We start from the raw sequence: 22979 nt of genomic DNA on the forward strand, positions 1-22979 counted from the left end.
ACAGGGGTCGTGGGAACAGAGGAAGGGGGCGTGGAAGTAACAACAGCGGTGATAAAAGCAAGGAGAAGAGAGATTACTCTCAGATTGAATGCTTCAATTGTCACAAAAAAGGACACTTTGCCTCCGTATGTCCAGAAAAGAAAGAGGACCAAGAACTCAACAATACAGAGACTGAGACGTCAGATAAAGCTCTGTACATGCATGAGGTTGTATTCTTAAACGAAGGGAAGGTAATACCGAAGAAGCTTGAAGCAGACAATAAAGAAAAAGGGATGTGGTATCTAGACAATGGAGCTAGTAATCACATGACAGGGGAGAGATCTTTCTTTACTGAACTTAACGAAAACGTAAAAGGGAAAGTCAAGTTTGGAGACGGATCGTATGTTGATATCAACGGGAGAGGCTCTATTCTCTTTGAAGCAAAGACAGGAGAACAACAACTATTAAAGGATATCTACTACATACCTGAGCTCAAAAGTAATATATTGAGCTTAGGAAAAGCCACGGAGCAAGGCTGCGACGTGAGGATGAGGGACAACTATCTCACTTTACGGGATCCTAGTGGACGTCTACTGGTCAAAGTCTTAAGGTCACCTAGTAGACTCTACAAAATCTCGTTGCAGGTTGGGAAACCAACATGCTTACTCACACGGTTAAGGGAAGAACCATGGAGATGGCACGCAAGACTTGGTCACATAAGTTTCAAGACGATCAAGACAATGGCAACAAAGGAGATGGTTTACGGTTTACCTGAGATCACAGAAGAAAAGAAGATATGTGACTTTTGTCTAGTCGGCAAGCAAACCCGATATCCCTTCCCCTCATCCATGACATATAGATCATCTAATGCATTGGAACTATTGCATGCTGATCTATGTGGTCCGCTAAGTCCGGCAACATTATCTCAAAACAGGTACATATTCGTCATTATTGATGATTGTACGAGATACATGTGGTCTATCTTACTCAAAGACAAAAGTGAAGCGTTTGAGAGATTCAAGATATTCAAGGCTCTTGTAGAAAAGGAAGTTAACAAGAAGATAGTAACTCTCCGTACGGATAGAGGAGGGGAGTTTACATCAAACGAATTTCGAGATTTCTGCAACGTCAATGGTATTAAGAGACACTTGACAGCTCCGTATACTCCGCAACAGAACGGAGTTGTCGAAAGAAGAAACCGAACTCTAATGGAGATGACGCGAAGCATGTTAAAAGCCATGAAAGTACCTAATTACATGTGGGGAGAAGCTGTAAGGCACGCAACATATTTGATAAACTGTGTTCCTACTCGTGCATTGAAGGACCAAACTCCATACGAAAGTCTAAGAGGAAGAAAACCGAGTATTGGACACATACGTGTGTTTGGTTGTATTGCACATACTAAGGTGGATTCTGTTCTTACGAAGAAACTAGATGACAGGTCGGTGACTTTGGTTCACTTGGGCATTGAACCTGGTTCAAAAGCCTATCGTCTATACAACCCAAGTACAAGAAGGGCAGTTGTAAGTCAAGATGTCATATTCAATGAAGAAGCATGCTGGAACTGGAAGAAAGAGCATGAGCAAGAAGAGACAGAAACCGGAAACTTTAGCATGACTTGGGGTGCAAGTCTTGATGATGGTAATGGTTCTTATACTGTTGAAGCTCAACAAGATGTTGCCGAAGACGAAGAACAATATCAAGATGATAATGCGGAAACAGAGGAAACAGAACCAAGCATTGAGACGGGTCCAAGAAGATCATCTCGACAAGTGAATACACCTAAGTACTTGGAAGATTATGTATTGATTGCCGAGATTGAAGGTGCTAAGCTACTACTATCTATCGATGATGAGCCCTCGACATATCAAGAAGCAAAGAGATATGCTCGTTGGATAAAAGCATGTAAGGAGGAGATAGAGTCAATCAACAAAAACAATACATGCACTCTGGTCAGTAAGCCGCATGGAGTAAAGATCATTGGTCTAAAATGGATCTTTAAGGTAAAGAAGAATGCAGATGGTACTATCATCAAATTTAAAGCAAGACTTGTCGCAAAAGGATATGTGCAAGAACTAGGCATAGACTATGAAGAAGTCTTCGCACCAGTGGCAAGGATCGAGACGATAAGACTACTTATTAGTTTAGCCTCTGCTCAGGGTTGGGACATTCACCATCTAGATGTGAAAACAGCATTCTTACATGGTGAACTAAATGAAGAAGTCTATGTGTCTCAACCGGAAGGGTTTGAAAAGAAGGGAGAAGAACACAAAGTTTTCAAACTATCCAAAGCTCTATATGGGTTGAGACAAGCGCCTCGTGCTTGGAACACAAAGCTGGATCAAATCCTAAAAGGCCTCGGTCTTTCAAGATGCTCAAAGGAGTGCTCTGTTTACCGTAAGCAAGAAGGTAAACTAGTACTCATTGTTGCGACGTATGTTGATGATTTGTTCGTAACAGGGAACTCTACTTCTGCTGTTAAAGAGTTCAAAGAAGCAATGGCTAAGAAGTTTGAGATGTCTGATCTCGGATTACTTACATACTATCTCGGCATCGAAGTTAAGCAAGGATCGAATGGTATAACCATAAGCCAAGAAGCATATGCAAAACGTGTCTTAGAAGAAGCAGGTATGGACAGTTGTAATCTAACTCATATTCCGATGGAGTTTGGGTTACAAATGTCGAAGTCTTTGGAAGAAGCAGAAATCGACTCCACTCAGTATCGGAGAAGAATAGGATGCTTAAGGTACCTGATGCATACAAGACCAGACATGGCATTCTCAGTTGGAATTCTAAGCAGGTATATGCCATCACCTCGAGAATCACATGGGAACGCATTGAAGCAGGTCTTAAGGTATCTAAAAGGAACTCTAAACTATGGATTGGAGTATAAGCGTGAAAGAAAGCAGAAACTAAGTGGATACAGTGATAGTAGTCACAACACAGACCCGGATGATGGAAAGAGCACAACAGGGTACATATTTTGTATTGGAGAAACGCCTATCAGCTGGTGCTCTCAGAAACAGGAAGTAGTAGCTTTGTCATCATGTGAGGCAGAATACATGGCAGCTACAGAAGCTACGAAACAAGCAATTTGGCTGCAAGAACTTATGAGTGAGATAACCGAAAGTGAAGAAAAGAAGACAGTGATAAGGGTTGATAACAAATCGGCCATTGCATTGGCTAAGAACCCTATGTTTCACCGAAGAAGTAAGCACATTCATAAGCGGTTTCATTTTATTAGGGAGTGCGTGGAACGAGGACTGATAGACGTGGAGCATGTGGCCGGGACGAAGCAGAAAGCAGATATCCTAACTAAAGCTTTAGCCAAGATCAAGTTCAAGGAGATGAGAGACTTGATTCAAGTTCAAGAAAATGGCTTGAAGCTTAGAAGGGAGAATGTTGGATAAGCTTCAAGAGAAAGCTTAGGAAACAAGTTATTCATAAAAAGAAAAGATGAATAACAAAACCTATTAAATTTAAGATTAAGATAAAGATAAGATAAGATTCCTAGATCATGATGTAATAGGACAAGTTAAGGGTTTTCTATTACCTATATATAGAGATCAAATTGTAAAATGATCTCACAAGAAAAGAAGAAGAAAGTTAAAAAAGATTAATAAGACAAAGCAAGAGTTTTATTAAGTTTGTGTTGATATGATCATATCAAGTTCAGATTCTGTGACTTTAGAGAATACATATATCTTGCTATCACAGATTTATACAGCCAAAAACTATTCAACACCGACATTTCTGACTTTTTCATATTTCTATTATTTCACTTTCTCACTAAATTTATATATCTTGTGATATTTCATATTTTATATAGATGTAAATTAACTGATTGCAATAGAGATCGTTTTCATGGATTCTTCCTTACAGAATCTTGAGCATGTTACTTAGAAATGAATTTTGTGAGTTGAGTCAAACTTTGGAAGTCACTTCTCAAATTATATAGAGGAGATATCATTTTTTTTTAGAGGAGATATCATACATGATATAAATTCAACCCAACTGGATAAGATATGCTTTTCTTCTTTTTTTCTTATAAAGGAGTTATCATATGTGATTTACTGGATGATCATACAGTAATTAACAAAAGTATAGGGAATTACAGAAGTTTAAAGCATACACTTAGAACAGGTACACGTTTGATTATGATGAATTTAAAACCAAATATATGGTTCGTTGATCTTCTTATTGTGCAATAATCGACACATCATTGTCTTTTTTACTCTTCAAGTGTTTGTTACCTTGCGCAGACTTGTTTACTCGTATGCAATCGATTCACTGAGAAGAATTTGAGTTAGAACAATCTACGCTTTATAATTTTTTCATCAACATTAATTGTTTTTTTTGTGCACCAACATTAATTGTTTTACAACAAAAAGGTTTTAGTTTTCCTGTTTCTGAGCTAATAAATATATTCAATTATCCTCTCTTTTACATGCAGGATAGTTACAGAAACACAACCTTTTTTTATTCAAAAAATCCGTCAGAATATTGAATTTTGTCTAAATAACATGCATATATTATATTTATTCCCGAAAAAAGCATGCATATATACACCATGGCCATCACACTTTTCTTTTCGATCAAGACAATTATATATATATATATATATATCAAAATTTAATTCTATTTTGGTCATTTTTGTTTTCTTGCTTTTAGTCGTCTTGGTTCACGCTCGAATCATCTATACTGTGACTAATGTCAAGATTAAAAGAAACGTGACATAATTTTCTTCCCTTGCATGTATGTGAGTACTCTTGTGAAAATCACTCATTATTTTAAAAACACGAATCAATAAAACAGAATCAACTAGAAAAAAGTAGCCAAGGCTTGTCTATATATAGTGCTGTCCATGTCTTATGCGAAATGTTTTTTCATCAAAATGATACAACTTTTTGTTTTGTTAAAGGGTTTCAAAATGATACAACTTGGCGATAGGAATAATGAACAGATGGCGTAGAAGCATGTAAGAATTGATGGGAAATGATTTAAGATTTCCCCCCGTGACAAGCTAAGCAATAGAATGTCCCACTAATATCCTTTGATTCATTCACAGGAGCCCCACGAAAAACACCAAAAACGAAAATGTGGATTGTGGATGGCTTCAGCACAACTCTTTTGCTTTTGATGGTTTTTACTTACCATAATTAGGTGTTTCAAAAAAAAAGTGTTTCAAAAAAAAAATACTTACCAGAATTAATGTGAATTCAACGGTGTGGCAAAGATCACTGGTAGGCGACCTGATGCAGCGCATAACGACTTTAAAAGTTACAGGTCACATAAACTGCATATTCCTAAGAAGGTAATATAACTTCTTGCATCTTTACTTGAACTCTTGTGAAGTGTATCAGAAGCTTCTGATACACTTTGATATCTTTTTGCATCGTTTACTTTAAATCCTATTTTGAGTCAAGAATTGATGGTGAGATATCAAAGAATGAATATTTTGGAGACATTTTATGGACTTTATAGGTATTTCTAGATTTTGGAGATACATATAGTGACATAAAATCATCCGCACAGCTAGTTACGTGTGGAATGAGATATTCTGTCACTGAATTATGTTACTGTCTATTGTATTTTTTTGTAGTGTTCCGACCAAAGTATACTAGTGAAAACATTTCTGAACTTTTGTCAAAATTTTAAATTTAGGTACATTTTAGTGAAAAAAAAACAATGTCGACAAAATCCTCTTTCGTCAATAGTAAACAAATCGAGAGTATAAAACCTAATCTTTTCGTTATTTTACAATTGATATTGTTTATCTAGTTTTTGTGATTTGTGTCAGCCGTAATTTTTTTTTGTGCATATAAAATTTTAAAAATAATTAAAATGAATTATAATACATTAATTCTTCAACAACAACGATGATACACTTAAGAAATCAATAATTGTAATTTTACAATCAATAAAAACTGTATTGTTACAAAATGTTAAAATCATTTAATAAACAAATATTGGTATAGAAAATTCATTCCGTGCATGTACAATGATTATCATCTAGTACAAAAAAAATTCTAAGGAGCGCAATAGACTAATAATTGAGATATAGAAGATATTCCAAACACATTTATAATAATATACTGACTAAATATGATAATAAACTTTTAAAAATACTTAATTGACAGCTATAGAAACATAAATACTTGTTGAGAAATTTTGATAAACCAGTTCTAACGACCGCAGTCGGCTAATAGTTGAATCCAAGATTAGCGTGGGGTTATTGGTAAAATTAATTGTTATTGGTTTGCATTTTTTGAATTTATTTACTATCTTTTCTTATTTTAAAATTTTAAATATCACTGATAAATAATTATTATATTTTTTGGTTTCCTCATAATTTTTTTTCCTTATACTATACAGATTCTTTTGATTAATATATCAGATCATCATAAGAAAAATATCGTCCTTACAAACAAACATATCTTATTATTTTAGACAATATTTGGAAAAAGAATATTGGAGAATCGTAAATATATATTATTATCTTTTAACAAAAATAAATAAAAGAAAGTAAGTAAGTCAATACAAATCAGTCACAGTCAATGATAATCCATGGAAACATTAGATGAGAATATATCCCATATTTGTTAAGTTCGGTATACTTTACACAAATTCCTCTACCAACAACCCTTTAGTGATCATTTGTAAACCAATTGACAGCTTAACAATTTGTGGCTTTCCTAATGAATTGATATATATTTTATTTTTAAAAAAAAATCGAACCTATACAATGCCAATAGTATCTCCACCCAAGAATCTGTTCACACTCCTCGCTACTGTACTTACGTATAAGTATATAAACGTGTATATACAAACTCAATTCCATCACAAAGCCTCTTCAAAAAATAACCCACATCTTTTGTTTCAAAGATGGGTTGCAAACGCATCTCTCTTTTCCTTCTTCCACTTCTCACACTCACAATCTTGTCCGTGGCCGACAAGGCCTTGGCTTCCGACAAGAAACGGCAAGTGAGCCACCGCAACATAACGGCCTTGGCTGCCGCCGGAGGAGGAAAAGCGACGTTGAAAGGAAGAAAGCAAACGTCTGGTTGTAACTTGTTTCAAGGGAAATGGGTTTTCGATGCTTCTTCCCCATTGTACGATTCGTCCACGTGCCCTTTCATCAACGGCGAGTTTGACTGTCTCAAGTTCGGCCGGCCAGACAAAAAGTTCCTCAACTACTCTTGGCAACCTGATTCATGCACCATCCCAAGGTATGAAACATCAAAGTATATGTTAAGGCGATACTTTGGACATATTTTGGCCGTTTTTCCACATGCGTACATGCATACAATTAGCATAATGATGATGATAAAGATAGGTTATGTATGTGAATTATAAATGAAGGTTCGATGGAGAAGCGTTTCTGAATCAATGGAGAGGGAAACGAGTGATGTTCGTTGGTGACTCACTGAGTGAAAACATGTGGGAATCGTTGGGATGTATGATCCATGCGTCGGTACCAGGCATCACGACCACGTTTCTCAGACGTACCCCACTCTCCTCTCTCACTTTCCAGGTCTCTCTCTACTCTTCTTTTTTCTGTATTATAATTTTTAAAAATGTGTCTTTGGACAGAAACAAAATCTAATAATTCTTCATCACGAGGAGGACTTGTCAATTTTATTGAATCGTGTTGGTCACGGGCTAATATATTATACTATATTTCCATTTTTATAAGAATTGTGAAATTTTGCTTTTGGTTTTAAATTTTTTCTTTGTGCAAACGCTTGACATCCAAGGTATTATGATTTTATCTGCCTTACTGCCTAGTTGATCGTACACATACATAATTTAAAACTATGAATCAATGAAAAAGAAGGTAAGAGAAAACGTATAGATTTTACTAACAAACAATTGATTTTCTTTTCCGTAAAGAGATGTTTCTTTCAAAAATATATTGAGTTTGGTCTTATATGGTTTATGCTTCAATATATTTACTTATCTCAGTGAAAACATATATATACTCCAAAATATTAATATTTGTGGGCTTATCTAAAAATTACAACTTATCTACTTCTTTGTACGAAATTGTAACTAATTCTATATTTTATCATTCACAACTTTTTTTTTTAATTTTCAATTCTGATACAGTTACAACTTCTTTAATTAATTTGACTATTCATCATGAACATTGAAAACTAAGTATATATTAACCACAAACCTATGTGAGGTTAAATCCTTAATTTATTAGAAACATTAACAGCCTTTTTTTTAAAACAATAACATCCGATATGAAAAAAATACGTAATCCAAATATTTACTCCACCGTACATTATTTTTGCCTTTGTTTCTAGTGTTGACTTAGGGTTTTGGGAATTTCTCTCTTCTATTGTTTTAAACAAATTTAGAACATAAAATATATACATAACAATTGACCAAAAAAATTATATATATACATAACAGTATATATAAACTGGAAAAGAACAAAAAGAAAGAGAACATAGCAGGGAGGGAAAGGAAGTAGGAGACCTGACAGCTAATGACCACTTCCATTTGTTTTCTTCAACTTATATTTTTAAATATGGGAAAACATGTTACATATTAAAAAGTTGGACCCGGAGAAATGTGTGCATTCTATACATACTGTGTAGAAACAATTGAATATATTTTCATGTATAGTAAAAAGTATTAGAATTTCTCAATCTTTTTTCTAAACGATTAAAAACAGGAATATGGAGTTACGTTATACATATACCGAACACCATACCTAGTGGATATCTCGAAAGAAAAGGTAGGACGTGTGCTTAACCTTGGAACCATCGAAAGGGGTGCTGAAGTTTGGAAAGACGTGGACATTCTTGTGTTCAATTCTTGGCACTGGTGGGTTCACAAAGGAGTAGAATCTCAAGGGTTCGTACCATATATCCTCCTACACTCATGTATAATATATGGTCTAATTTGAGATTGTCTTAAGACGTGGTCCAACCAAATCATCTTCTCTTCTTCTATTGTTGTTTTTGTTGTTGTTATATCAGGTGGGATTTTATAAGAAATGGGTCTTCACTGATAAGAGACATGAACCGTCTTGATGCTTTCAACTTAGGACTCACCACTTGGGCGCAATGGGTTGATCAAAACGTTAATAATTCGCAAACCCGAGTTTTCTTCCAAGGCATTTCTCCTACTCACTACGTGTAAGTTCATTATACATACATTTGGTATGAAAATTTCTGTTCTAGGTGAAATCTATTGACTTGTTTATTTGGAATATTTAATAGAGGAAAGGAATGGAATGAGCCGAAGAAGACTTGCAACGGGCAGATGCAACCGTTGACCGGGTCAACATACCCGGGTGGTCCACTTCCTGCATCAAGCATTGTGTCACGAGTGTTGCGCTCCATGAAGACACCCGTCTACCTACTCGACATCACAACTCTGTCTCAGCTAAGAAAAGATGCGCATCCATCTACTTATGGAGAAAATGGAAGAACCGATTGCAGCCACTGGTGCCTTCCTGGCTTGCCGGATACTTGGAACCAGCTTCTCTATGCAGCTCTTTCGATGTGAAGAACTTGACTCAACATGGTATATAACATTCTTGGAGTCCAAAGGAAATAAAGGGAACGACTTACATTTACTTGGAAGGTTTACAAACAGGATGTCGATAAATTAAAGTTGCAAAGCGTTTTTTATTATTTTCATTTGGCGGGGGTGAAACTATAATCTACTAATCTTGTGATTGTTTCAAGAAATAAAATTATCTAAAGTAGCACATTATATCATTGCTGGATTATTATGTATATCACAGTAAACATATACGGTTTGTTGTTTCCTGTTAAATTAGATTGGATTACTAAAGGGATAACTACGAAGAAGTTTCCTATTCCTATTATAACTTAGATTCATCCTTATCAGGATCTTGTACTAGTTAACTTAGGATATTGTACTTTGTATATATACTCATCATATGGAATGAATAAACTCAAGCTTTCACATAATATTTCATGGTATCAGAGCTATAAGATTCTTTGACCTAAATTTCTCAAACACATATACGTTCTACTTCTACAATGGCTGATGATAATTCATCTTCATCGATCAATACTGATACAACTTCGGTGACTCCACAAGCTATCAATGCTTCGTCACCTTACTATCTTCACCCCTCGGATAATCCAGGGGCTCTTATTACTTCTGTTACGCTTAATAGCGAGAATTATTCGGAGTGGTCAACAGAACTTCGTAACTCGCTTCAAGCCAAACGAAAAACTGGTTTCATTGACGGAACTATACCAAAACCCGACTCTGAACCAGATCTCTCTCGCTGGCTGACTACTAATGCTATGATTGTTGGATGGATTCGAACGTCAATTGATGCGAAAGTTCGTTCAACTGTTACCTTTGTCCCGGATGCTCACAAGCTTTGGGAAACACTGTGTTTACGTTTTTCAGTCAAGAACAGAACCCGGGTTCATCAACTTCAAGATGCAATCACAAACTGCAAGCAAGATGGACAACCTGTTCTTGAGTACTATGGTCGACTAACGAAGCTATGGGAGGAGTTACAAAATCTTAAAACAACTCGCCCGTGTACCTGCGATGCAGCATCTGAGATAGAAAAGGAACGAGAAGATTCACGTGTCCATAAATTTCTCTTTGGCTTGGATGATGCACGTTTTGCTTCAATTCGTTCTCGCATTACTGATGAAGAACCTTTGCCAGATATCAACACTGTCTATTCTCGTGTGATACGAGAAGAACAGAATATGATCTCCACCAAAGCAAAGGAACAACGATCTGATGTTCTAGGATTTTCTGCAAAAACAGAACCAACAAAAGATTCTTCTTCTTCTACTACTGATACTTCATCTTATCGTTCTCGTGATCCTAACCGCTCGTGCACTCATTGTGGACGTACAGGACACGAAAAATCAGAGTGTTTTCTACTACACGGCTTTCCGGATTGGTATCAAGAACAATATCACCGCTCAAACAGCAACTTGTCTGGTCAATCTTCGCAAAACTCCCGCGGAGGAAGAGGAGGTCGTTCTGGTGGGAACAGGGGACGTGGTCGTGGTCGAGCTTCACATGCCACGACTTCCATCAACAATGAACAGATCGCCTCATTAATCACACTTCTTCAGAACCAGCAATCCAATCTTTCTTCGGAACGTCTGTCGGGTAAAACATATATTACTGATGCTATTATTGATACAGGAGCGTCTCACCATATGACGGGAGACATATCACTTCTTCATGACGTATCTGATATACACCCCTCATCAGTAACATTCCCGAACGGAAAAGCTTCGCAAGCAACAAAACAGGGTACCTTGCGGTTAAGCAAGGACTACTCTTTACACAACGTTCTATACGTGCCAGAATTCTACTGCACTTTGATATCAGTTTCTAAATTATTAAAGCAAACTGGATGCATAGCAATCTTTACTGATACATTGTGTGTTTTACAGGACCGTTTTTCGAGGACTCTGATTGGAGCAGGTGAAGAACGTGAGGAGGTTTACTACTTTACGGGGGTCAAAGTCGCACGGGTTCAAGCAGCATCAACGTCGAAATCATCTTCAACGGTTCTGTGGCATCGTCGTCTTGGACACCCTTCCTACAAAGTTCTATCTACTCTACCGGTTTTTGATAGTTTTAAAATAGATCCTAGTGATTTTAGTCAGTGTGACATTTGTTTTCGTGCTAAACAAACACGAAAGGTTTTTCCTGATAGTTCTAATAAAGCAGAGGCACCGTTTTCTCTTATACATTGTGATGTCTGGGGTCCCTATCGAACACCCTCTTCTTCTGGTGCAAATTATTTTCTAACCATTGTCGATGATCACTCGAGAGCAGTTTGGACTTATTTAATGTTGGAAAAGTCGGAGGTTTCTAATCTACTTCAGAACTTCTGTGCTATGGCCGCAAAACAATATGGTCATGATGTCAAGATAGTACGCACGGACAACGGTTCTGAGTTTATGGTTCTTAAGTCATTCTTCCAGAAGAATGGGATTCAGCATCAGACGTCTTGCGTTGATACGCCACAGCAGAATGGCCGTGTTGAACGTAAGCATCGACATATTCTTAATATTGCACGTGCTTGTCTCTTTCAAGGTCGTCTTCCAGTTGAGTTTTGGGGTGAAAGTATTATGACTGCGGCTCACATTATTAATCGAACACCATCACCTCTCTTGGATGGCAAGACACCGTATGAAGTACTCCATGGCAAGCCGCCGGCGTATGATCTACTACGAGTCTTTGGATGTCTTTGTTTTGCTCACCGTCGCGGTCGAGATAAAGATAAGTTTGGTGATCGCAGTCGCAAGTGTCTCTTTGTGGGCTACCCTTTTGGCACTAAGGGATGGAGACTGTTTGATATAGATCGGAATGAATTCTTTGTTAGCAGAGATGTGATCTTCTTTGAAGATAAATTCCCTGGTATTGACGATACACCTCATGTTTCTCCACCAGTTTTGCAAGTGAATGAACCTGGGGATGAGTGGCTCGACCCGATTCTTGACTCCAGGGGGAGTACTCAGTCTCCACCTTCGGATCCTGTCCCACATACCGATTCTGTTCCGCCTACTGCAAATACTGAAACTTCTACAAATCCACTGCCACCTCCAGATATGGTTTCTCCGGCTGAAACATCACTACCGTCGGTATCTCTGCCTCCGATTCCAATAAATGTTTCACCAGTGGCCCCTACTTCTTCAGATACTGAACAACAAGATGTTCCTTCTCCAGGGTTACTGGAAGTTCTTGGTCGAGGACAGAGAACTAAGAAGCCTTCTATTCTACTCAAGAATTATATTACCCATGCAGCTACGACTACGACCCCCCCTCACGATCTCTCACTCTCTGATTCTAGTTCTCCGATAGCGGTTCCAGGTAAGACACTGTATCCTATTGCTAACTACTTATCTGTCTCTGCATTTACTAAACAGCACCAGGCTTTTCTGGTTACTATCACAACCGAGGCTGTTCCTCGTAATTACTCTGAGGCAGTAAGAGACCCACGGTTTAATGGAGCGATGAAGTCTGAGATTGCGGCTTTGGAATCACAACATACGTGGGATGTCACTACACTTCCGCCAGGCAAGAAAACAATCGGGTGTCAATGGATATACTCCAACAAATACAACTCTGATGGCACAGTCGAACGTCCTAAGGCACGTCTTGTGGCCCGAGGAAATCGACAAAAGGCTGGTATTGATTACAAAGATACATTCGCACCGGTTGCAAAGATGAATACAGTTCGTTTTCTACTTGCTGTCTCGGCAGCTCAACGCTGGGAAATCCATCAGATGGATGTTCACAACGCTTTCTTACATGGAGACCTTGAAGAGGAAATATATATGCAGCTACCTCAAGGTTTTAAAACCGACAAGCCTAATCAGGTGTGCCGCCTCAGGAAATCTCTCTATGGTTTAAAACAAGCTCCTCGGTGTTGGTTTGCAAAATTGAGTAAATCTCTACTTCACTTTGGATTCACACAAAGTCGTGAAGACTACTCTCTGTTCTCCTATGTCAATCACGACAGGAATGTGTGTCTCCATATCTTGGTGTATGTTGACGACTTTATTATAGCTGGGAATGATATCTCCGTCATACAGAGGTTTAAGAATTATCTACATAAGTGCTTCAAGATGAAGGACTTAGGAAAACTTAAATACTTTATTGGCTTGGAAGTTGCACGAGGGCCAGAGGGGATCTTTGTTTCTCAACGGAAGTACACACTGGATATAGTCACAGAATGTGGTCTTCTTGGCGCCAAGCCTTCTCCTACACCTACAGAACTTAATACTAAACTGGTCCCGGCCGATAAAACCAACTCACACACGCTTCTGACGGACCCAAAGCCCTATCGTCGCTTGGTTGGACGTCTCATATATCTTACTTTTACTCGCCCAGATTTGAGCTACATTATACATATCTTATCTCAGTTTATGCAGAAGCCCTTAGAGGCACATTGGTCTGCAGCACTTCGGGTAGTACGCTATCTTAAAGGAACTCCAGATCAAGGGATTATGCTCAAAGCTACGTGCAATATGCATATCTCAGCCTACTGTGATGCGGACTGGTCTTCTTGTCCAACTACTCGCCGCTCCTTGAGCGCTTACGTCGTTTTTCTCGGTGATTCACTTATCTCGTGGCGTACTAAGAAGCAGCCCACAGTCTCGCGTTCCTCGGCGGAGTCAGAATACAGAGCTATGGCAGATACTACTTGTGAGTTAAAATGGTTGAAGAAACTAACTCTTATGCTCGGCTTCACTCATGATCAACCGATTACTCTTCACTGTGACAGTAAATCCGCTATACATATTGCTACTAATCCAGTGTTTCATGAGCGCACCAAGCATGTAGAAAATGATTGTCACACAACCCGGGATGCCGTCAAAGCCAAGTTTCTGCGTCTTGAGCATATTTCTACTAAAGAACAGCCAGCTGATCTTCTCACTAAAGCTCTCCCTACACCTACATTTCAATATCTGTTGTTCAAGTTAGGCATTCGTGATACCTCATTGCCAACTTGAGGGGGAGTAAAGGGATAACTACGAAGAAGTTTCCTATTCCTATTATAACTTAGATTCATCCTTATCAGGATCTTGTACTAGTTAACTTAGGATATTGTACTTTGTATATATACTCATCATATGGAATGAATAAACTCAAGCTTTCACATAATATTTCAATTACCTCGGTAACAACAATTAACAGATTTAAAACTCGAATCACCGCTTATATAGTGGTTCAACACAAATCTTGACTTTTGGGATCTTGTGACTTGGGTATGGTTCGACCCAGTATTGGCAGGTTTGGTCCTATTATATACAAGGGATCAGGCTATTTTAAGTGTGTGAACTTCGCATATAAAACATTTCTGAAATTGTAATATCACCAACATGAATTATCTAAATCACTTTGAGATGGTTAGTGATATTAGCATTGGTTGACATGGTTTTAGTAAAATAAATGCAAACGAAGTGACGAGTTATTTCCAGATAGTTGACTTTCTCATAGATCTTCTAGCAGACAAGGTGTTCGACGAATTCCTATGAGAGCTCCTTAGAACTTGCTGATAATCTCTACCATGAAACTGAGGCAAATCCTCGGTTCTGTTTCTAGACTCGCTACAGAAAAGCTCTCTTCCTCTTCTCGTTGCCCGTCTAGACAGATTTTCACCGCTTCGCAACGAAATGCCGGAGGCAACCACTCAGAAGCTTTACCTGGGAAGCACATCGAATGGGCTTCGCTTGGTTCAGTCAGAAACTCGAGATTCGCATCTGGGTTCTCACCGTTGGATTCGATCATGGATTTGGATAGAGCCAAGACAATTTTCACTATATATATATATATATATATCAAAATTTAATTATATTTTGGTCATTTTTGTTTTCTTGCTTTTAGTCGTCTTGGTTCACGCTCGAATCATCTATACTGTGTCTAATGTCAAGATTAAAAGAAACGTGACATAATTTTCTTCCCTTGCATGTATGTGAGTACTCTTGTGAAAATCACTCACTATTTTAAAAACACGAATCAATAAAACTGAATCAACTAGCCAAGGCTTATCTATATATAGTGCTGTCCATGTCTTATGCGAAATGTTTTTTTCATCAAAGTAATACAACCTTTTTTTTTGTTAAAGGGTTTCGAAATGATACAACTTTGCGATAGGAATAATGAACAGATGGCGTAGAAGCATCTAAGAATTGATGGAAAAAGATTTAAGATTCCCCCTGTGACAAGCTAAGCAATAGAATGTCCCACTATCTTTGATTCATTCACAGGAGCCCCACGAAAAACACCAAAAATGATAATGTGGATTGTGGATGGCTTCAACAAAACTCTTTTGCTTTTGATGGTTTTTACTTACCAGAATTAATGTGAATTGAACGGTGTGGCAATGATCGCTGGTAGTCGACCTGATGCATAGCATAACAACTTTAGACGTTACAGGTCACATAAGCTGCATATTCCCAAGAAGGTAATATAACTTTTTGCATCGTTTACTTTAACTCTTGTGAAGTGTATCAGAAGCTTCTGATACACTTTGATATCTTTTGCATCGTTTACTTACTTTAAATTCCATTTTGAGTCAAGAATTGATGGTGAGATATCAATATCGTCAACAGAATGAATATTTTGGAGACATTTTATGAACTTTATAGGTATTTCTAGATTTTGGAGATACATATAGTGACATAAAATTATCCGCACAGCTAACTTGTGGAATGAGATATTCTGTCACTGAATTACGTATTTTTGTACCGTTCCGACCAAAGTATACTAGTGAAAACATTCTGAACTTTTGTCAAAATTTTAAACTTAGGCACACTCTAGTGAAAAAAAAATCAATGTCGACAAAATGCCTTTTCGTCAAATAGTAAACAAATTGAAATCATAAAACTTAATCTCTTTTCATCATTTTACAATTAATAATGCGTACCTGATTTTTGTAAAAAAATAATTATTATATTAATTCTTTGGTTTCCTCATAAAAAATTTCTTTATACTATACAAATTCTTTTGACTAATATATCAAATCATCATAAGAAAAATATCCTCCTTACAAACAAACATATCTTACTATTTTAGACAATTTTGGAAATTTTTTTTGGAGAATCGTAAATATATATTATTATCATTTAACAAAAATAAATAAAAGAAAGTAAGTAAGTCAATACAAATCAGTCACAGTCAATAATAATCCATTAAAACATTAGATAAAAATATATCCCATATTTGTTAAGTTCGGTATACTTTACACAAATTCCTCTACCAACAACCCGTTAATGATCATTTGTAAATGAATTGACAGCCTAACAATGTGTGGCTTTCCTAAAGAATTGATATATTTTTTATTTTATTTAAAAAAAAAATTGAACCCATATAATGCCAACAGTATCTCCACCCAAGAATCTGTTCACACTCCTCACTACTGTACTTACGTATAAGTATATAAACATGTATATACAAACTCAATTCCATCACAAAGCCTCTTCAAAAATAACCCACATCTTTTGTTTCAAAGATGGGTTGCAAACGCATCTCTCTTTTCCTTCTTCCACTTCTCACACTCACAATCTTGTCCGGGGCCGACAAGGCCTTGGCTTCCGACAAGAAACCGCAAGTGAGCCACCGCAACATAACGGGGTTGGCTGCCGCCGGAGGAGGAAAAGCGACGTTGAAAGGAAGGAAGCAAAAGTCTGGTTGTAACTTGTTTCAAGGGAAATGGGTTTTCGATGCTTCGTCTTACCCATTGTACGATTCGTCCACGTGTCCTTTCATCGACGGCCAGTTTGACTGTCTCAAGTTCGGCCGGCCAGACAAAAAGTTCCTCAACTACTCTTGGCAACCTGATTCATGCACCATCCCAAGGTATGTAACATCAACATACATACAATTAGCATAATAATATTGATAATGATATGTTACGTATATATGTGATTGTAAATTAAGGTTTGATGGAGCAGCGTTTCTGAATCAATGGAGAGGGAAACGAGTGATGTTCGTGGGAGACTCACTGAGTGTAAACATGTGGGAATCGTTGGGATGTATGATCCATGCGTCAGTACCAGGCATCACGACCAAATTTCTCAGACGTACCCCACTCTCCTTTCTCACTTTCCAGGTCTCTCTCTACTCTTCTTTTTTCAGTATTATAATTTTTAAATGTGTATTTGGATACAAACAAAACCTAATAATTCATCATCACGAGGAGGACTTGTCAATTTCATTTGAATCGTGTTGATCACGGGCTAATATATTATACTATATTTCTATTTTTATAAGAATTGTGAAAATGTTCTTTTTTGGTTTAATTTTTTTTTGTGCAAACGCTTGACATCCAAGGTATTATGATTTTATCAGCCTTACTGCCTAGTTGATCATACACATACCTAATTTAAAACTATGAATCAATGAAAAAGGAGGTAAAAGAAAACGTATAGATTTTACTAACAAACAATTGATTTTCTTTTCTGCAAAGAGATTTTTCTTTAAGAAGTTGTGCATTTTGATGTAGACGCATGCGTCCACTATATATTTTTGGTCTATATGGTTTATGCTTCAATATACTATTACTTATCTCAGTGAAAACAAATATACACTACAAAATATTAATATGTGTGGGCTTATCTAAAATTATAACTTATCTTCTTCTTGTACAAAATTACAGCTAATTCTATCTTAAAATGATATTTTATATTCACAATTTTAAAAAAAAATTCAATTCTGATACAGTTGCGACTTCTTTAATTAGTTTGACTATTCAACATGAACATTGAAAACTAAGTATATTAACCACAAACCTATGTAAGGTTAAATCCTTAATTTTTTTTTGTCTGGTTAAATCCTTAATTTATTAGAAACATTTAAAGCCTTTCTTTAAAAGAAAACAATAACATCCGATACGGAAAAATACGTAATCCAAATATTTTTTCCACCGTATTCTGTTTGCCTTTGTTTCTAGTGTTGACTTAGGGTTTTGGGAATTTCTCTCTTCTAGTTGTTTTAAACAAATTTAGAACATAACAATGTATATTAACTGGAAAAGACAAAAAGAAGAGAACATTGCAGGAAGGGAAAGGAAGTAGGAGACCTGACACTCTGACAGCTAATGACAACTAATAAACCACTTCAATTTGTTTTCTTCAAGTTATATTTTTAAACATGGGAAAACATGTTACATATTAAAAAGTTGGACCCGGAAAAATGTGTGCATTTTAGTCTAATTGATTATCGTCTATATATTGTGTACAAAAAATTGAATATATTTTCATGTATAGTAAAAATTATTAGAATTTCTCAAACCTTTTTTTAAACGATTAAAAACAGGAATATGGAGTTACTTTATACCTATACCGAACGCCATACCTAGTGGATATCTCCAAAGAAAAGGTAGGGCGTGTGCTTAACCTTGGAACCATCGAAAATGGTGCTGATGTTTGGAAAGACGTGGACATTCTTGTGTTCAATTCTTGGCACTGGTGGGTTAACAAAGGAGTAAAATCTCAAAGGTTCGTACCATATATCCTACACTCATGTATAATACATGGTCTAATTTGAGATTGTCTTAAGACATGGTCCAACCAAATCATCTTCTCTTCTTCTATTGTTGTTGTTATAACAGGTGGGATTTTATAAGAAATGGGTCTTCACTGATAAGAGACATGAACCGTCTTGATGCTTTCAACTTAGGACTCACCACTTGGGCTCAATGGGTTGATCAAAATGTTAATACTTCGCAAACCCGAGTTTTCTTCCAAGGCATTTCTCCTACACATTACGTGTAAGTTCACTATACATAATATGTACATACATTTGTCGTATGAAAATTGGTGTTTTAAGTAAAATATATTGACTTGTTTATTGGGGAAAATTATTAGAGGAAAGGAGTGGAATGAGCCGATGAAGACTTGCAACGGGCAGATGCAACCGTTGACAGGGTCGACATACCCGGGTGGTTCACTTCCTGCAGCAAGCATTGTGTCACGAGTGTTGAGATCCATGAAGACACCCGTTTACCTACTCGACATCACAACTCTGTCTCAGCTAAGAAAAGATGCGCATCCATCTATTTATGGAGTAACTGGACGAACCGATTGCAGCCACTGGTGCCTTCCTGGCTTGCCGGATACTTGGAACCAGCTTCTCTATGCAGCTCTTTCGATGTGAAGAACTTGACTCAACATGGTATATTACATTCTTGGAGTCCAAAGGAAATAAAGGGAACGACTTACATTTACTTGGAAGGTTTACAAACAGGATGTCGATAAATTAAAGTTGCAAAGCGTTTTATATTATTTTCATTTGGCGGGGGTGAAACTATAATCTACTAATCTTGTGATTGTTTCAAGAAATAAAATTATCTAAAGTAGCACATTATATCATTGCTGGATTATTATGTATATCACAGTAAACATACACGGTTTGTTGTTTCCTGTTGAATTAGATTGGATTACCTCGGTAACAACAATTAACAGATTTAAAACTCGAATCACCGCTTATATAGTTGTTCAACACAAATCTTGACTTTTGGGATCTTGTGACTTGGGTATGGTTCGACCCAGTATTGGCAGGTTTGGTCCTATTATATACAAGGGATCAGGCTATTTTAAGTGTGTGAACTTCGCATATAAAACATTTCTGAAATTGTAATATCACCAACATGAATTATCTAAATCACTTTGTTCATAGATAACGTAACTGAATTATTCAATTAAAAAAAAAACGTAACTGAATTACGGATTCTTTCGAAGTACCTTATATACTATGAACAAAACAGTCAAGAAACTTCTAAACAAAGAACAAAAGGCACATCAAGATCGAGACAAAATCCACACACAAAAGAACAAACTAAGGTAAATATAAAAGATCTATAAAAAGACACGACAATCTTTTCGTATCTCTCCATGTTTCCTCCCTCTCTTTACACCAATAGAACCCATCTTATCCATAGCGTCCCCAAACGCCTTGAGAAACTTCTGCTTATCTCTAGCCATCTCAAGTACAATGGGCTTCGTCCTCGGGTCAAGAAACAAGGCTTGGTCCGACCCGAGAAGGCCCATGTTACTTCCTAGACCTTTGTAATACCCATTGTCGAACGCAAACGGAGTTGTGGCGTCGAGGGGAAGGGCGGCGCGGGAGCTTCTGCCGGAGAAAGGGCAATACATACGGAGTTCCTTGAGTAATTTTGGGTTGATATTCGGGTCGGGTCGTTTGATGCCTTTGAAGTCGTAGAGACGACCAACGAAACTCTTGCAGTGTGCGAAGCCGATTGTGTGGGAGCCAGAAAGGACGACGAGATCCTCTACCGTTAGTCCTTTTGACGCGAAGAGATTGATGAGCTGATCGACCGTGGAGTTTGATCGGGGGATGTTGGGAGGGACGTTGGTTGCCGTTGATCTTTTGCCGTCCCACCTTCCTTTTTTCACTTGATAGTAAGGTCCACCTGCCTATTTGAAATCAAAACAACTAGTCAGGCATCCTAATATTTTAGGGTCATAGATAAATAGTAAGAATTTTATTAAATGTTTTCATACATTAGGGGCCTAATTAATATCTATATATGTGTTAATTATAAAAATTTAAGGGTCCAAAACCAATTTTTGGGTTTTAGTCAACTAATAGAAATTTATAAAAAAAATTATATTAGGAGCCTAATAACTACTACATATGTCAATTTTTAAAAATTTGGAGATCCAAAAACCACTGTTTATCTGACTATCGATAAATCCGGCTAGTGACACATACGTACCTTATGAATAAAAAATCAAAGTACCTAAGAAGTTAAACCAAAGGCAAAGCTATCTCCATGATGGTTTGGATTCACAATGTTCAAGATATGCTAGATAGCTGTGCAAGCCGGTTGGCTAAATTTTGAGCCGGTGTGACCTAAAATAAATTGAAAGTATGGGGTTGAAGTAGGGAGTACCAGGTGGATGAAATCTCGAGCAGCGATGGCGAGAATATCAGAGCAAGAGACGCGAGAAGGGCAATGAGACTCAACCAATGCCTTTGCCTTGATGATACTCTCAAATCCTTCTTCTCTTAATTCTTTATTCTCTTCTGCCTCTCTTTCGGCTAAATTCTTGCTTCCCTTCTTTGTTTCTATTAATATCGACCCATCACAACCCTTCAAAATTCCAAATACTAAGTTATGTTGAGCAAGCACCAACAATTTTATATACGTTTGCATGCATGTGATGTGTATCACTAAAAAAACAGCACGGACAGACCAATATACTTTTGAGGTTGTTACTAAAGTGTAACGAATATTGGCATCTTTTGCTAAAATGCGCTACATTAGATACACGACAAGTTCTTGTCAGGACCATTTCCCATAGTTTATGGGTTTTTATTATTTTTCAGATTGTATGTGTTTTTACTGTTTTCCTATAGGCGTTTTGACTTTCCAACTATTATTGAGGTATAATGAGATGATGCATTGAAATGTGACCATGCCGGTAAGTAACGTGAAAATGCGGGTCGTGGGTTCTAGTATTTTGCTACCGTACGTAATCAGGAGAATGCAAGATTCAATGTTTGGTAAGAATAGTTGACCTCAACGAAGCAGTCGTGGAAGAAGAGGCGAATAGTGGCAGGAGCTGAGACGGGTGCTTCTTTGAACCGCTGGGAAGTGACAGAGCCGACAAGACTTTCGAGCTGAGGGCATTTCTTGGAGTAGTAATCAATTGATAGCTTTCTGTGGCGGAGGCGCGGCTGTGTCTGGAGATGAGAGGTTGTAGATTTCGCTGGAGAAATTGGAATGGTGGATATGAGGAAGAGGAAACGGAATATTAAGGAGGAAGTAAGAGATAAGACATGCATGGTGGATTGGTCTTTGTGTTGGATACTGTGAGTCTGGACAAACTACTATATAGTTTACAGTTTCTGAAATGAGTTAAGAAAAAAAAATCCAGGCAGAGCTGAGAAAAATGACAAAAATTTGATTTATAATAAAACATAAATATTTTCGTGAGATAAAAAGAGAGTGGTAGTAGTTTATTAACGGTTTATTTTTTTTTATTCAAAAAGCTGTTGTCAAATTCAATAAACAAATATAATGCAATTTTATTTGGTGTTAATGTACTCTACATACTTTGCAAGCATGGACACGACCAAAAGTAAATATAACGGATTGATATCCAAAACAATCTTCACTTTAATCAAAACATTTTATAATAGATGAAACCAATCAATCATCTTGAATGCCACAATATTACAAACGCTACATTTTGAAACTGGATAAACTCCTCTTACCAAAAAATTATGTATATTATAAACCTTTTTTCAAGAAAAAAGATTATGTATATTACCCAAAGAAACGATATGATCTAATAGATCTTACTGAAAAGTCAATGCTGATTCTATCAGAACTATATCAGAAGTAATCCTATATATCATGGAACTATATATCGTTTTTACACATTTGTTTGTATTCTATCACATTTAACATACCAAATTACATACACTTATTAAAATATTTTTTTGCTAACAATTTATCAAGATAATTATGGTTCAATACA

General features: G+C 36.9%; 4 protein-coding genes across 4 annotated transcripts in view; 3 read left to right on the forward strand and 1 right to left on the reverse strand.

Moving 5' to 3' along the window:
• LOC117134085 overlaps nt 1–22979 on the forward strand; it is a 905201-nt gene that overhangs the window by 307031 nt on the left and 575191 nt on the right. The window lies entirely within an intron of this gene.
• Nucleotides 6804–9719, forward strand: LOC103867486 (protein trichome birefringence-like 37). Its single transcript, XM_009145561.3, has 5 exons — nt 6804–7208; nt 7342–7513; nt 8666–8847; nt 8973–9131; nt 9216–9719. The coding sequence occupies exons 1-5, from the start codon at nt 6865–6867 to the stop codon at nt 9502–9504; spliced, it is 1146 nt and encodes a 381-aa protein (XP_009143809.2). The 5' UTR covers nt 6804–6864; the 3' UTR covers nt 9505–9719.
• On the forward strand, nt 16929–19891 carry LOC103867489 (protein trichome birefringence-like 37). The gene is made up of 5 exons (XM_009145563.3): nt 16929–17328; nt 17410–17581; nt 18787–18968; nt 19082–19240; nt 19338–19891. Exons 1-5 carry the CDS (start codon nt 16982–16984, stop codon nt 19624–19626), a joined length of 1149 nt encoding a protein of 382 aa, XP_009143811.2. The 5' UTR covers nt 16929–16981; the 3' UTR covers nt 19627–19891.
• On the reverse strand, nt 20148–22527 carry LOC103867487 (peroxidase 19). Its single transcript, XM_009145562.3, has 3 exons — nt 22015–22527; nt 21386–21586; nt 20148–20906 (listed from the first exon to the last, which is right to left on the reverse strand). The coding sequence occupies exons 1-3, from the start codon at nt 22279–22281 to the stop codon at nt 20328–20330; spliced, it is 1047 nt and encodes a 348-aa protein (XP_009143810.1). The 5' UTR covers nt 22282–22527; the 3' UTR covers nt 20148–20327.

This window comes from Brassica rapa, chromosome A05, assembly GCF_000309985.2.
Source record: "Brassica rapa cultivar Chiifu-401-42 chromosome A05, CAAS_Brap_v3.01, whole genome shotgun sequence".
NCBI lineage: Eukaryota > Viridiplantae > Streptophyta > Magnoliopsida > Brassicales > Brassicaceae > Brassica > Brassica rapa.